The 14,680-nt window shown below is 39.1% G+C and overlaps 1 protein-coding gene across 2 annotated transcripts in view; it reads left to right on the forward strand.

The window, feature by feature from the left end:
- lgr4 (leucine-rich repeat containing G protein-coupled receptor 4) overlaps nucleotides 1-14,680 on the forward strand; it is a 46,148-nt gene that overhangs the window by 21,777 nt on the left and 9,691 nt on the right. For both annotated transcript variants that reach the window (XM_026267412.1, XM_026267413.1), the window contains exons 4-7: nucleotides 6,094-6,165; nucleotides 7,019-7,090; nucleotides 11,738-11,953; nucleotides 13,617-13,688. In XM_026267412.1, coding sequence (XP_026123197.1) covers nucleotides 6,094-6,165; nucleotides 7,019-7,090; nucleotides 11,738-11,953; nucleotides 13,617-13,688 — 432 coding nt within the window. The remainder of the gene's footprint in view (nucleotides 1-6,093; nucleotides 6,166-7,018; nucleotides 7,091-11,737; nucleotides 11,954-13,616; nucleotides 13,689-14,680) is intronic.

Below are 14,680 nucleotides of genomic sequence, written 5' to 3' on the forward strand. Positions count from 1 at the left end.
TAGGGCAGTCCCTCCAGGATTTCAAGATTTTTTTGTGTGATTTTTGCGATCAAAATGACTGCAGCTGCGGCTTTTCTCAAAATTTTTGCGGCATTTCCTATTGTTTTGCAGTGAAAATATACCACAGACAACATTCTTCTAACAACGTTAGGACTTTTCTGACTTCGACAACCACTGTAGGTCTCCAGCTTAGCGTTTGAGGACACCAGCACCAGTGCCATTAAGTTCTACAGAAGGTGGCACCAGCCGCTGACAGTAAAGCACTCACCCTAATCACACATGTACATCTCAGAGATGTCGATCTAATGTCATGCATTTACATATTGTGACGAGTCAGCTGCCTCCTCCCTGATTATCACCGGCACCCCGTCCTAAATCGCCGCCCTTCACCAGGCTCCCGACTGGAGTGGGTGTGTGAGAGGAGGGGCGCTAGACGAGTCAGGGCTGGCGGCGTGTGATGGGGCACACCTGAAGGAAGTGGAGCCTCATTACCGCCGCTGTTTAAAAGCCCAACGCGCCTCTCCTCAGGAGACCGGTCTCTTCCCCGTGCATGCACGCTGGTGTCCTCGTGGGTCCAGGAAGGGTGCGTTGAGGGACTCCCGCGCCACAAGAGACGTGAGCTGCCGGACCCGCGATCCGGATGGGAACCGCACCCGTATACACGGCCGACGGGCCAGGATGCCGGGCCGTCCATCCCCTACCAGCGCCGCGGCCAACGAGAGAGACGCGGCCGCTAGGAGAAGCCGCCGCCCCTCGCGCCCCGGACCAAGGAGGGGAGCGCGTGCGGCCGCCGGACTCCGCCCCTTACCTGGACCCTTCCTTGATGAACACTGCCCGACCCACACAAACCCCGCAGCACAACGAGGACACCAGATCCCCTGTTATTTTGGACACTTTCCCCCTTTGGCCACTTTTATTCCCTTTGTTTTATGATTTCTGTTAATAAAAGCCTCTCCGAGGCCTGACGCCACGCCCACTGTGTCTGTCTTGTGCTCCTCCCGTGACAATATGCAAGATGTATTTTTAAGAGTGCTTGTTCGTCTGCAGTACGTCTCTAAGATGTTTCCTGTCAGATGTCAAATAGACATTTATTAGAATGTATGTAAAACTGCTTATGAGACCTTACACAGCAGATGATTCCCAGATCTTTAGCAGACGTCTTACAGATGCAATAAATATATTACATCTGATAAAATATACTTTTGTTACTGTCATTCATAATGTCTAAATATAATTTAATGAATGCAAAAATATATAGGCTATATTAGGGAGTGGAAATGGCCTATAAGTACTTCTCTGCAGCCATCTAATAGTGGTCATTTAATCTTTTTTTTTTTTTAAATAAGTGTTTGCTTTCCTACATAATAAATCTTTTAGTTTTATTCATGGGGGAAACCTATTAAGAAAGAACCAATATCGTCACATTTACTTAAAGCATTGAAGTTCTGGGAAAAGTTGTGTGAAGCATTTAAAATCACTCGAAATCACATCTCATTAGACCATTTCTCCCACAAGTTGTCCCTGTACTTTACTGTTAAATCCATGGTCAAAGGTGGAGATTTTGTGTTTAATGAACAATGTTTTTCCTGGTTTCCACATCAGTGGCATTTGTTCTGATATCAGCTTTACCAGAATTGTTCGCTGAATGTGAATGCTTCTCAAGATTTCACAGAGATGTTGATTCTGCTCGAGCAGATAAACGGTCTGCGCAGCCCAAACTAGCGCAGATTCATTCCGCTTTCGGTTTTTTTATCCAATGTAGCTCTTGTAAATTGGTCCTCATGAGAACGCAACGCCTTTCTTTGACTGAAAGCGCACTGCAATGACATCACGGCACATGCTGATTGATGGACTTGCATTACTCAACATTACTTAGTACCTACCTTCCAGCGACACTACATTCAATGAAGTTAAAATAGTAAAAAAAAAACATAATAATAGTTCATTTAAATGGAATCGGAAAATGTGTATACTGTAATACATGTAGAATTTTGACATTGTCAACCTTTAAATTAAGTTGACAGTAAGTAATAAACAGTACTGAGCATTTAGTAGTTGAGTATTGTGCCTTTTTCCTTCCCACTATTTTTTTTTTTTTAATAAATGTTTAATGATGTTAAATGGAACCAGAATTGGAACCGGAACCGGAAAATTCCCAACCATAATGATGATATATACTGTAAAGATATTTCTACAGTGACCTACAGTACAGTTGCAAAGACTGCAGTTATTTTTCATTAATGAAAGGTCTGAACTGGAAGTACATGTTTTAAACTTATATAAAAGTTGACCATTAAAGCACTTGAAAATTTCACCATCAGAGTCTGTGGTTTCAAAATGATGTCACATGGACCAATCTGAAACCAGCTTCGCTGGGTGTGTCCTAAACAATACAGTAGGACAATTTGACGATGCCAGAAAGGATGAATTGCATTGCATTGTCTTATTAGTTCATTTGTAATTTGCTATAGGCAATTCTATCTTGGCTGAAGCCTTCAGCAGGTCACATGACAGTTGCCTTGCTCACTGAAGTGGTTACTAAAGCAACACGCCGGAGTAGCACTACACAGCTTTGGCAACACACTGACCACAGAATGAGACTTAGATTAGTTCCAGACAAATCGAGATCAGGGGTGACATCTCCCCTCTCAACGCATCAGACTGCTGAGTAGTGACGATGAGTGTGTGCTTAAGAATCCACCCATGGAAGCCTGGCCAAATCTGGTGGCTTTGAGACACAGCCAAACCCGAACGATGTCGAGAGAGAGAGAGAGAGAGAGATGTGGATCGAGAAAACGTCTCTGTTTCCCGCAGGCTAACTCGACCGCATTGGTGTGCCACAACAAATGTGTTGATGTAAACAAGAACGCAGTTGGACAGCAGTTGATTGTGTAATTTGGGGTTTGTGTCGTGGTTGTAGAGAGACAGATATTCTGTCAAAGCCCGTGTGACGGTTCATCATTTTAACTTTTCAGTGTCTCAGCAGTCTTTTCCATCTCTCCCTGTGTTTTCTCCCTCCATCCATCTCCTTGTATGTGGCAATATTTCAACACTATGAAGCTGAACCCCTATGATCCAGCTGACTGATAAGCCACCCCTGTCATGTCCTCACCATCATAATTCCAGCTGTATTATCTAGTGTCTCTAGTTGTTTTTCCTGCCTGTTTGTCTTTCTCCAGGTCTACAGGTGAATAATGGAGACATGGTGCCATAAGATAGTTATCCACGTATATACTTTGGTATTATGGGTGTTTTAGAGAAAAGCAGCACTGTAAAAAGAATCTGAATTTTTACCCTGAAAGGTGCATCATAATTTTTTCCCAAGAAGTCCTTTATTCTTCTTAACAGCAGTTGCACAGTTGGCAAATTATCCCTCGATTCTTTGCCAGTTCTCGTTATGCTCCATTTCACATCCAACTTTGTTTTGTTTTGTGTTATTTTTGTTTTACTTTGCTTTTTGTTTTTGGTTGTGCTGTCTTTTTATTTTTATTTTTTTTTGGCAGCAGAGGAGTAAGAAAATAACATTTCAAGTCCTCAAAAAAATCAGTTTGTTGCAGCTTTTATATTTGTCAATGGAAAATAGGTCTAGATGATAGTCATGGAAAATTCAGTAACAAAAACAAAATTACTTGGTGCAGCTTGATATTGCCAGAAGAACTCATTGAAGACTTTTCTCTCAGTTTGGTTACTTCCACACACAGGTGGTGCTATAGTGAGGATGGAAATTGAATGTGTTTTTGTTTTTTAAATTGAAATAATCACAAAGCAAATGTTTTGTTTGTATATTATATTTTAGATTTGATTTATTTCAGACATGCATCTTAGGGCCACCAAGGGGCAGTTAACACGTCCTGATGCTGTAAACATCCAGATAAATGTGTGCTGTCCAGCACTTCCTGTGATGAGAAGGCCAAATGGAAGGCTTTCTGTTCTTTCTGAAACACTGTGGCCTATTTATGCTCCTAACAGATAGAGAGAGAGAGAGAGAGACGATAAGAGAGTTACAGTAGAAGAGTGTGAGAGAGTTCTCTGACTCCAGTTTCAGTGGCTGATAAATCTGGTGTTAATCTCTCAGGCCTGATTTGGTGAAGTTATGTGGACCTTCTGCCTGCCTTACCACACACAAACACTCTAATGGCACATGCAGCACTGAAAAATGCATGTATACAAACAATTTACATCCTATTATGCAGTACAGCTTAACCTGTGTAACATGCCTTCACACGCCATCTGAAATTCTGACTCAAGATGTCCACTAGATTCTTTCTGAATAGAAGGTGTCAGGGTAAGTGTTGTCCAGCCCAAAACATATCTGTACAATCAGAGCTCATCAACTCCACAGCACATTCATTCCGACCATCACATTCTGACACGTCCTTAGGTATTTGTGCTGCCCAGTCAGACAGAGAGTCTGGAGAGGCTTTGGCCAACAAAGAGCAAGCTAAGGGCAGGTCTAAGGTAAAACACCAGTGTCGATCAAAAATCGTGAGAGGGGCCTGTGCAGAACTGTGTCACTCTGCCAAATGTATGAGAACAGTTTGATCTGAGGTGGTGGTTATGATTTATTGGGATAAAAAAAAAAAGGAACACTGGTTGGATTTTTATCATTGTAGGGTGGTTGTGTGCTCTCACTGCCAAGACACATTTCGGTTCAAACAACATGTAAAAGTGAATTTTGCATCCGATGACCCCTTTAATATATTTTAAAATGTAATTTATTCCTGTGCTGACAGCAGACGCTACTCTAGTCTTCAATGTAACATGATCCTTGAAATCACTATGAAATCATGTATTTACTTTATATGTGTGTAAATAATTTATAGTATAAATTATTGGGCTTCGCGATTAATTGTCTTGCGCATCTTGTCAGTAAAGCCGTTTCTGTGATTTGTAGTAAATCTCCATCACGTGCTTTCAGATGAGCAACATTTACTACACAGAGCCGTAGTTCACTGACAAACTACGCAAAATTGCGTTCATAATCGCAGACGATTTAATCGCGCAATTATGAAATCAAAGAAATCGTTCTGCAATTATAAAAGCTGTTTGTGTAGCTTGTCAGTGAACTACGGCTCTGTGCAGTAAATGCTGCTCCATCTGAAAGCATGTGAAAATAACACATTTAATAAATTTTTTACTCCAAACCCACTTCATAACGTCAACCAAGTGTTTGAAATAAATCTTTCCGTGAGATGATGTGGTTTCTTACACAGAATAAGGCACGCAACATATTTCATAGTATTCTAAGCAGTGATAAAGGTTAATGTCGATTAGCATTGCATTATTATATACTTTATTGTAATAAAAATTATGACAAACTCAGATAAACCATATATTGTTGTATTCGTGTGTTTATTAGTCACGTTGAATTAATGAAAGACATTAAATCTTCTGTTTATTCGGCTACCGCTATACTGTAGGGAATTCCTGGGTTTCTTCTGCTAGACGAATATATATATATATTTTTATATTAGTTGCTACTAATATATATATACCTAATTTAACACCTAATATATACCTAATTTATACCTAATAAAATTTTACTAATACCACACCGACCAACCTTCATACCATGGTTGTAATACGACTGAATAACAATGGAGAAGTTAATATTGTTTGTCTCCAAACATCCATGTGTTCACCAGATGGAATTCCCCGGATTACCAATTTTTAAAAAAAAATTATATTTGGAGAATCATTTAATTTGCAATGCGGATATTCTATAATACTATAGCAAACAAAGCGTCTCAGCTGAAAACAGAGAAGCACTCACAGCTAGGCTTTTTCAGCAGATCATCTGGTGTTTCCAGCTGGCTATAAATGCTTTGGTGGACACATGGCCTTAAGGTGGTGCTTAGTGAAAGTAAAAATGTAAATGTAAAAAATAAGAAAGTCGTAGGAGTGCGTTTCTCCGCACTTTACACTAGCTCATCCAGCCTAGTTTTTAAATCACTCTTTCTTCACTGTTCCTTTCCTCTCATTTCTTCACTTTCAGTCCCTCTGACACCCTTTCTCCAGCTTTCCATCAGAATATTTGACTTTTTTTTTTTGCATTTTAGCTTATATGAAGTATGTCTCTTTCTCTCTTCGTAGACGTTTGGCTGGTAATGACCTTGCATTCATCCACCCAGAGGCTCTGTCTGGACTCCATCAGCTTAAAGTCCTGTAAGTAATCAACACACACACACACACATACACATACACACACCTCTATTTGATACAGGCTTACTCGTTCACCCAGTGAGAAGATCGAGTACAGCGCAGTGAGAGAGCAGTAGATCCTGCTGTGAGTTTTGTTGAGTTGTTAAGTGGTGTTGTGTAACTAACAGGAATTTCGCTGCTACTGGATCAGCGAGTCTGTCAGTGTCTGATAGAGTACCTTTCATCATGATACAGCGTGATGTGTTCTCTCTCTCTTTGCGGTAACTTATACTGTATTTTATCCTTCAGGTGTTTGTGAGCGAATTCAAATGCAGCTTATCAGCTGCCTGGTCCCCTCAGCCATGATTTACATAAAGCTCACTTTTCCTCTTCCTGCCCTCATCCAGGGCTGTTTCACTGCCCCATGGTGCTGTTACAGCTCATCCAAACACTCTAGTGGGAATTGATTTAGAGAAACTGCTTGTGCACCAAAAGCCAAGGGCTTTGGAGCTATAGATGTTGGAGATGATTTGAGACCAGTTTTTATTTGCTGTGGTCGTGTGTTTGTGAATGCCTCTTGGCTGGGCTGCATGTGTGTAATTGTATATGTGTGTGTTAGCGTGTACTTGTGTGTGTTGTGGCCTGGCACTGAGTGGGAAAAGCTGTCCCCGTGGCCTATGCCATTTGAGTGACGCCAGAGAGCCGATAGGGTAGAGGAAGCAAGATATGCACCTTGATTAACTCAGAACACGACACGACATAAATCAATACTAGAGCTTATAATTATGGAGTAATCTTGAGGTGTATATTTGTTGTGTTGTGATATAGAGGTGCACACAGTAGTATATAATGGTGGTGTTTTAAACTTCTTTTTCAGAATGCTTCAGAACAATCAGTTGAAGACTGTCCCAAGCGCAGCTCTCAAGAATCTCCATGCCCTGCAGTCTTTGTAAGCATCTCACTCATTTTCTTGAACAAATATTTCAGTGTAAACTATCATCAAAACAATTGGGGTCAGTAAGGTATAGTAAGATAGAGATTATTGATTTTATTTAGAAATGATGGTCACTCTTTATTTTAAGGTCCAATTCTCAGTATTAACAAACCTTTACCTATTATTTGCCTCAATAATCTACTAATTTGCTGCTTCTTAATAGTTAGTAAGGTAGTTGTTAGGTTTAGGTATTGGATAGGATTAGGGATGTAGAATATGATCATTCAGAAAACTGTATGTGCTTTATAAGCACTAATACACAACTAATATGTTAATATTAGGCATGCTAATAAACAAGTAGTTAATAGTGAGAATTAATGTATTATTTTATATTTACATGGTAATGTCTCAGCTGCATTAGTGTTTCTGTAACTTGCATTTTTTGTTTGTGTGTTTGTCCTCTAACTTTGTCTCAAAAGAGACTTAGTCCAGCTGCTGTTTCTGCTGTGGGTCAATGTATGTTTAAAAAATCAGCTCTCAACCATTATCACCTCTCCAGATCTCTTCGTCTCTCTCTCTATCGCTCCCCCTCATGTTGTGTGTTTTTCCTTTTCTTTTTCCCTGTGGTGCTAAAGTAATGTGTTTTGGCACAGTCCATCTGCTTTGGGATAATGCCTTAGAGAACGACCTGTCAATCAACGGGCCTTCTGCCCCTCAGCATGGACGATGAGAGAAAGAGTGGGAATATAGTCAGAGCAGAGGCCAAGGACGAGAGACACATGAGAGAAGGAAGGGGGCAGTCCTCCGGGAATGTGTTCACCCTGCAGGCTTTCTGCACAGGTTCTTCAGCTGCACTAATCAGGCTACCAAAAAAAAAAAAAAAAAACTCCTAATTACTGTAACATTGCTGTGGGGAACAAGGTGGAGTCAAAGCCTGTAGAAAACACCAGAAAAACCCCTTTATTTCACCCCTTACTGCAGTTCTGCTTTCACGGTGTTTGATAGATCGACTAATACATTTTTGGTTGTAGCCAGTGATGCATTCTGGTAAAAGCTGATACTGAAAACCAAAACCATTTTAAATTAGCATATGTTTAAAATAACATTTTCACATATATTTCAAAATGTTTGTGCTTTTATTCATTTTTTTTTTTTTTTGTTATTCTTACCAAGGCTGCATTTATTTGATCAAAAATACATTACATACTGTAATATCCCAAAATATTCAAATATTTTGTTCCATTTAAATATATATTTTAATGTTATTTATGCCTGTGATGGCAAAGCTAAAGTTACATTTAATCTTAAAAATCTTCCTACTTAATATTTTATTTTTAACCATGATAATATTTTTGCTAAATAGAAGGTTCCAAGAGCAGAATTTATTATATATATATATATATATATATATATATATATATATATATATATATATATATATATATATATATATATATATATATATATATATATATACACACACACACACACATAGACGAATTAGAAATGTCATTGTCACTGAATTTATGCCGTTCATCAAATATTGAGCCTAAGCTTTTCAACAATAGTGTGTTTGTCTGTCAGCTCTTATCTATTGTGAATACTGAGGTGTGCTTGTCTCAACAACTATAAAACTCAACCTCTTTCCTATCAGTATATTATCCATTAACAGCCCGTGTTTAAATTAAATCTCATCAAAGCTGGATCTTTTCATGTGCACACTGCTTTTTCTTCCATGCCGATGATTCTGTTATTGAATTTAAATTTGAAAGGACCATTTCCTTCTTTCTTTTAATTTTTCTTTTCTTTTTTTAAAGTTTCAGCTGGCCAACATTCTTTGCATCCCTAGTTTGAGCAGTTGATGCTATGGATATGCTCTAGAAATATGACTGCCTCTCCTCACTCAAACAGTTTCCAAAACCACAATTATAATCCTAGGTCCATCTATAATTTCAAGTGGCTGCCTGTGCCACAGTTTGCAGTGATCCGGTAAAGATCTTATTCTTGTAACCTCAAAAGTCAATTCTGTGGTTTCCTAGCCATGCAACAGACCAAAGAGCAATTCATTATCATGAACAATTATCCTTATGATCGGAAAATGCTTACAAAGTAATAAATCGTAACAAACATGGAGCTGCTAATGTGTTACATTACAACTGCTCCTGTGGCCAAATGTTTCCTTGGAGATATACATCTTAAATGAATATCTCTCGTCTGTGCCACCCAACCCTTTTCTCTGTGAATCTTGTACTATATGTGTTTGTTAGCGTGTACACGCTCGGGTTTGGAAGTGGCTGATGTAGACATGCCTAGATCTGTACGTTCAAAACAAGCAGCATGCACAGCCTTCAGCTGCAGCTGACAGATCCATATCTCCATAGATAAGAGCCTCCGGAGTCGACTCCTGAATTGTATTTCAGTTCAATTCACAAATTAACTGTCTGTTTTGGGATAGATCTATAAGGGACTTTGAATGCCAGATTGTGTCATTCATTCACTGATTTCAGTTTACCTATCACTCACCGGCCCCACATTATGCCCACATTGTGTGAGCTTCATGTCTGTGTAGAGCGGAGAATCAAACATTCTCAAACGTGCCAAAGCCGAAAGTGAGCCAGAGTTCATATCCAAAGCACATGTCAGTTTAGATGATCTCTCACTGTATCTCACACAAATGCCTCGGAGTGCTGAAATGTTTTTCCTAAAGACTTGCACTCAGACAAAAAAAGAGGAACAGTGCATGTATTAAAAAACTGGTTTTCACTCTTTAGTCCTCCTTTCTTCGAATGGCCTGAGAGAGCACTAGAAGTTTATTTAACTAGTCAGACTAAGCTTAAAGTACACTGTGCACACATTACTCCACGCAAGGCCATTGTGAACAATTATGAGCTGTTTATATTTTCATTCGATAGATCCACTAGACCTCTGTAATATATTTCCATTGCACAAAGGCATTCATAATCTCCCCACTGTGTATGTTTCTGTGCCCATGTATTGAGCTGACTGTATACAGTATGGAACATTTTAAGGCGACATATGCATATGCTTGATGTGTTGTACATAGAAAGCAATTAAGGCAAGCTCAGTGAAAAAGTGTCAATAGAAATAGCTCAGTCTAATTAAAAATAGAACAAAAGGAATAGATGTAAATGTAATGTATATGCTTAATGGAGAATCGTGATTAGCTTAGTGATCACTTATCAAATGTTAATCAGTTGAAAGGACCCCGCTGTGTGATTTACAAGAGGAATTTTTTTTGTATGGTATATAGAGTTGACTTTACTACAGATTAATGATTGATTATCCAAATCAGTTGCTGAGAAGCTTTGTCGTTATCCACCATTTTAGCTGTCAAACTTACTGAACTGTCTGTGACATATAAACCTCCTTTTTTTGGCTTATTTCTAAGATTAAGGTGTTGTTGTGGTACATGCAATTTGGTTACTAGGTATTCCAAGAATAAAGAGTTGTTCGGTCTGTTTCCCAGAAGCCATCCAGTAATCTCAAAAAATGAAAGTGCTGGATCAGACGGTAGTACAAACAATTTGACAAATTTTAAATGATCATCCATAAACAAAATATCATTACATTTGTACAAAATAATTTTATTTTGCCCATTAGTGTTAGTTACACATTTATCCTTTGTGTTAATGTCAATGATTATGACATGTTGACTGTCCGACTTCTACAGTTATATTTAGCGTTTCAACGTAAAAACCTGATACAATTTAAATTTTTTCTTATATACTGAAGTAATTTATTCCAAAATCGTCAGACACATCAACAAGCGAGTAGACTTGTGATGTCATTTTGTTCGATGGACAAAGTGTTCAAAAATTGAGATATTTCTGAGGTTCTGTTTGAGTTAGGATATCTAGGTAGGCATTAGACAGCTCAGCTAAGTCTGATAACGGACTGTGTGTGTGTGTGTGTGTGTTCCCATACTTAAAGTTGCAGTGAAAAGGTTATAAGGCTTAGTTCTTGTTCTAACTGAGATCTACACCTACGCATGCTCTACCCTTTTGTGTTTTTTAATTGTACAATCTTCAGGGGAGGGAGAGTATAGCTTAGTCAGTGTCAGTCATTCATAAACAGGAAGTCACCACCCCACCAGTATTACCCATCAAACCCTTCCTCCCTATGATTAGCCCTAACTTAGAATAGAAAATTGAAATAGAAAATGCTCCACGTGACTTGTGCACTTTATTCATAGTCTTCCGAGGTCATGTGCAACTCACACTGGTTGATAAAGTATATCCATACTGAGTCAGATCCTTTAAGCATCCACAGTATTTGACACAGCACTGTTTATTTCGGTCATTAGCCCTCAGGCCTGAAAGGTGTGGTCCTCTTTTCTCATAAACCAATCGAAGGGGCCCTTTAGTGGGGCCAGTTTTGATGTTCCCGGATGGACAGTGTGAAAAAGGCAGGCCAGTGCAGTGAGATCATGGAAATGGCTTGTGCTTCTTTAACAGCACAGTGTTCGGAGACTGAGTGCTAACTGATGTTTTAGCACCTACTTGATAGCACACTGTTATTCCCAATATGCACGCTCACCCAGTGGCGTTTGTCGAAGCGTCTGTTTCATCACGTAAAACATTTTCAACTCATTTATGCTCTATCCTCATCACCTTGAAGAAACCTCTTTCACGATCTGTGCAGGCGATTGGATGCTAACCAGATCACGTCAGTGCCTGAGGACAGTTTTGAGGGTCTGCAGCAGCTCAGGCACCTCTGGCTAGATGACAACAGCCTGACCGAGGTTCCCGTCGGGCCGCTACGGCACCAGAGTAACCTGCAGGCCCTGACGCTGGCCCTCAACCGTATCACACACATCCCTGACAACGCCTTTGCCAACCTCTCCAGCCTCGTTGTTCTGTGAGTACTCTGCCATTTTGGTCCCACACACTAGAGGAATTCATAAGATCCTGCTTTTAACACTGAGAAATTGACCTTCCCTCGTTGCCCTTTAACACACATCAGTTAAATCCATCAATGCGCTACACTAACTGTAGTCCTAGGTGGCTCGTAAAACACTCATGCAAATACACTTGCACATGGTTAAGTACACATGCAAGTAAACAGTGGCGTGGATGGACGATTTTAGAGAGCGAAAACAGGGGAAAGTAAAATGGACCCTTGTGTCTTGCAAAGTCAAACAGAGGCTATAGACCCTCTCTCTCTCTCTCTCTCTCTCTCTCTCTCTCTCGCTCTCCTTGCCTTACTTCTGGAAGCTTCTATGTGGGTCTGATTTACCAATTACATTCCAGCTGCTGGAAAATATTTGTCTTAGGAGTGGAGGCCAATTAATCCGTTAAGTAGACTGAACAAACACACAGACCTGTGCGGTGAAGTGCTCAGCAAAACAGCTGAGGAGTTATCTTCCAGGGACCGAAGATGTTTGTGTTGGTGTTCTGCTGAGAAGTGCATCTTTTTAATGACTGGAAAATTCAAGCGAAATAGATCCCTTGTCATCTAAATTGATTCTGCATAGATGAGATGCTATTCTTTCAGAGGGTTTCTTCAGCTCTTAAAGTCTTAATTCGCCCTTTCATAAATGATGGCCACAAAAGGTCTTACATTTATAAAGTCATGGCACTAAATGTTCCATTCACTGCTAAACATGAATGTATTTTTGTTTTGTTTGCCAATACAAATATCTAAACATCCTTAAATTAGGATACGTTTACTTGAGATGCAGCTTGAACATATGTAGTCTTTTTGTTCCGAGAAATTGAAGTTTATACCTAAAGAAACATCTGTTAATGGGATATGATTAAGTTAATTTAATTAGATTTAGGTTGAAATTAGTTAGCTTTATCAGTTTATCACTTTATCACTTTTTATTTTATTACATTTTGCTTCTCGAATAAATTCATCTTGATTTAAAAGTCGTTTTGCACATAAAACAAAACAAAACTACTGAGGAAGACACTTTTTTTGCAGTGTGAACAGAAGGCATACATTGAAATATTCTACTGGCTAGGAGCACAGCCTTGCTTTTATTTATTTTTTCAATAAATTAAAAAGTAATGGATATTTGTTGTATTCTATTCTATTTATCATGTGGTTGTGTGCCGTTCAATTTATTGCTTAAATTTTCTTTACTTGTTCATAAAGAGTCGTAAATTTTCCTTTATAAAACCTGCAGAAATGAATTTTACCTCTCAGATTATACTCAATTTAGCATTAGTGCACCTTACTGATTATTGACAATAACGATTTTTGAGTGTGGTGTTTTATATTGATATCCAATGGTGCATGGTAATTTCCCTTATTTTTATATTTAGTTCACCTTTTTATATTTAGTTTTATATTTAGTTCACCTATTTAGTCATCTAATGCACACCTAGAGTTAATCTTTAAAATTCACTGAATTATTTAATAACATTTTAAAATGTAATCTTTAGCAAATCTCAAAATGAATATCTTCGTATAGTATAGTAAAGTATAGAATTTACATTTTTGTCCATTGGTTGTGTGTATATTAATGAATGCCTAAATACTAGCTTCTAAAATCTTGTTTGTCCGTGTTGTTCAGGCATCTACACAACAATCGAATCCAAGAGATTGGAACAAACTGCTTTAATGGGCTGGACAACCTGGAGACATTGTGAGTTGTTCCCCTTCACCTACATGTGTAGCCACACTTCCTGACGTTAAAGAGATTGTAACCGCATGCAACACTACATTTATATCTGCTGCAGTGGGTCTGTCATCAATAGCATCATGCTACATAATCTGACAAGAGACTGTATGTGGGTACAAGTATAGTTATGCAGTGTTTGATAGGATAGTTATCTGCTGCTCTAGCGCCCTCTTCTGCAAGACTCAGAATTGCAGAGAATGTTGGGAGCTTTCTGTAAGGATGCTTTAGCTTCAGTTATTTAAAGACCTGTATGCAGTGTAGAGTAGAGGCCAGGGGTGTAATCCTTGAACCTTGAGCCTGAAAGTTTACATCATGCATTTCATTATGAATAAAAAGAATGCAAGAAGTTTCAAAACATGCAGAGGTTTATGACTTTATAGCATTCGTAAGCATTTTATTACGTAGCATAGACGAGTCCTTCTTTGACACTTAGTACAGTATGTGCAGTAAGCTGTTATTCTGAAAGTCATTGTAGTGTGTAAAACAAAGTAGCTGACTTAAAAAAGTTTGTTCAAATAAATAGTAATATGCATTTTCTTCATATATTTTGATGTGATCAGAGTTCCACCTAAAGCCCGGCAACACTCATGAGTCATTACTGCTTCACTTGAACTGAGTTAAGCAAGATTTACAGTATACCGATAAAGGACAAAGGAGTCTTTTCAAGACCTTTGGCTTTACCTTATTGCCTCCGTTCTCTCTCTCCACTTACCACAGTTCGTTTAGCAAGCATCCACCGCGTCAGGGAGGAAGAGGCGAGGGGAAGGGGAAGGCAGATAGCCATCGCTGATTCTGCTTTATTTACTTATTCTGACCATAATTAGGACAGGATGAGGACACGCCAACGTCCTGTGCCCCTAGGGAGGAGAGTGGGACACCGGACAGGGGCATTAGGGGGTAGAGAGGAAGTATCATGCCAGGTTGTGTATCATGTGGCAGCTGAGACAAACAATAAC

Source organism: Carassius auratus, chromosome 7 (assembly GCF_003368295.1).
Source record: "Carassius auratus strain Wakin chromosome 7, ASM336829v1, whole genome shotgun sequence".
Classification (NCBI taxonomy): domain Eukaryota; kingdom Metazoa; phylum Chordata; class Actinopteri; order Cypriniformes; family Cyprinidae; genus Carassius; species Carassius auratus.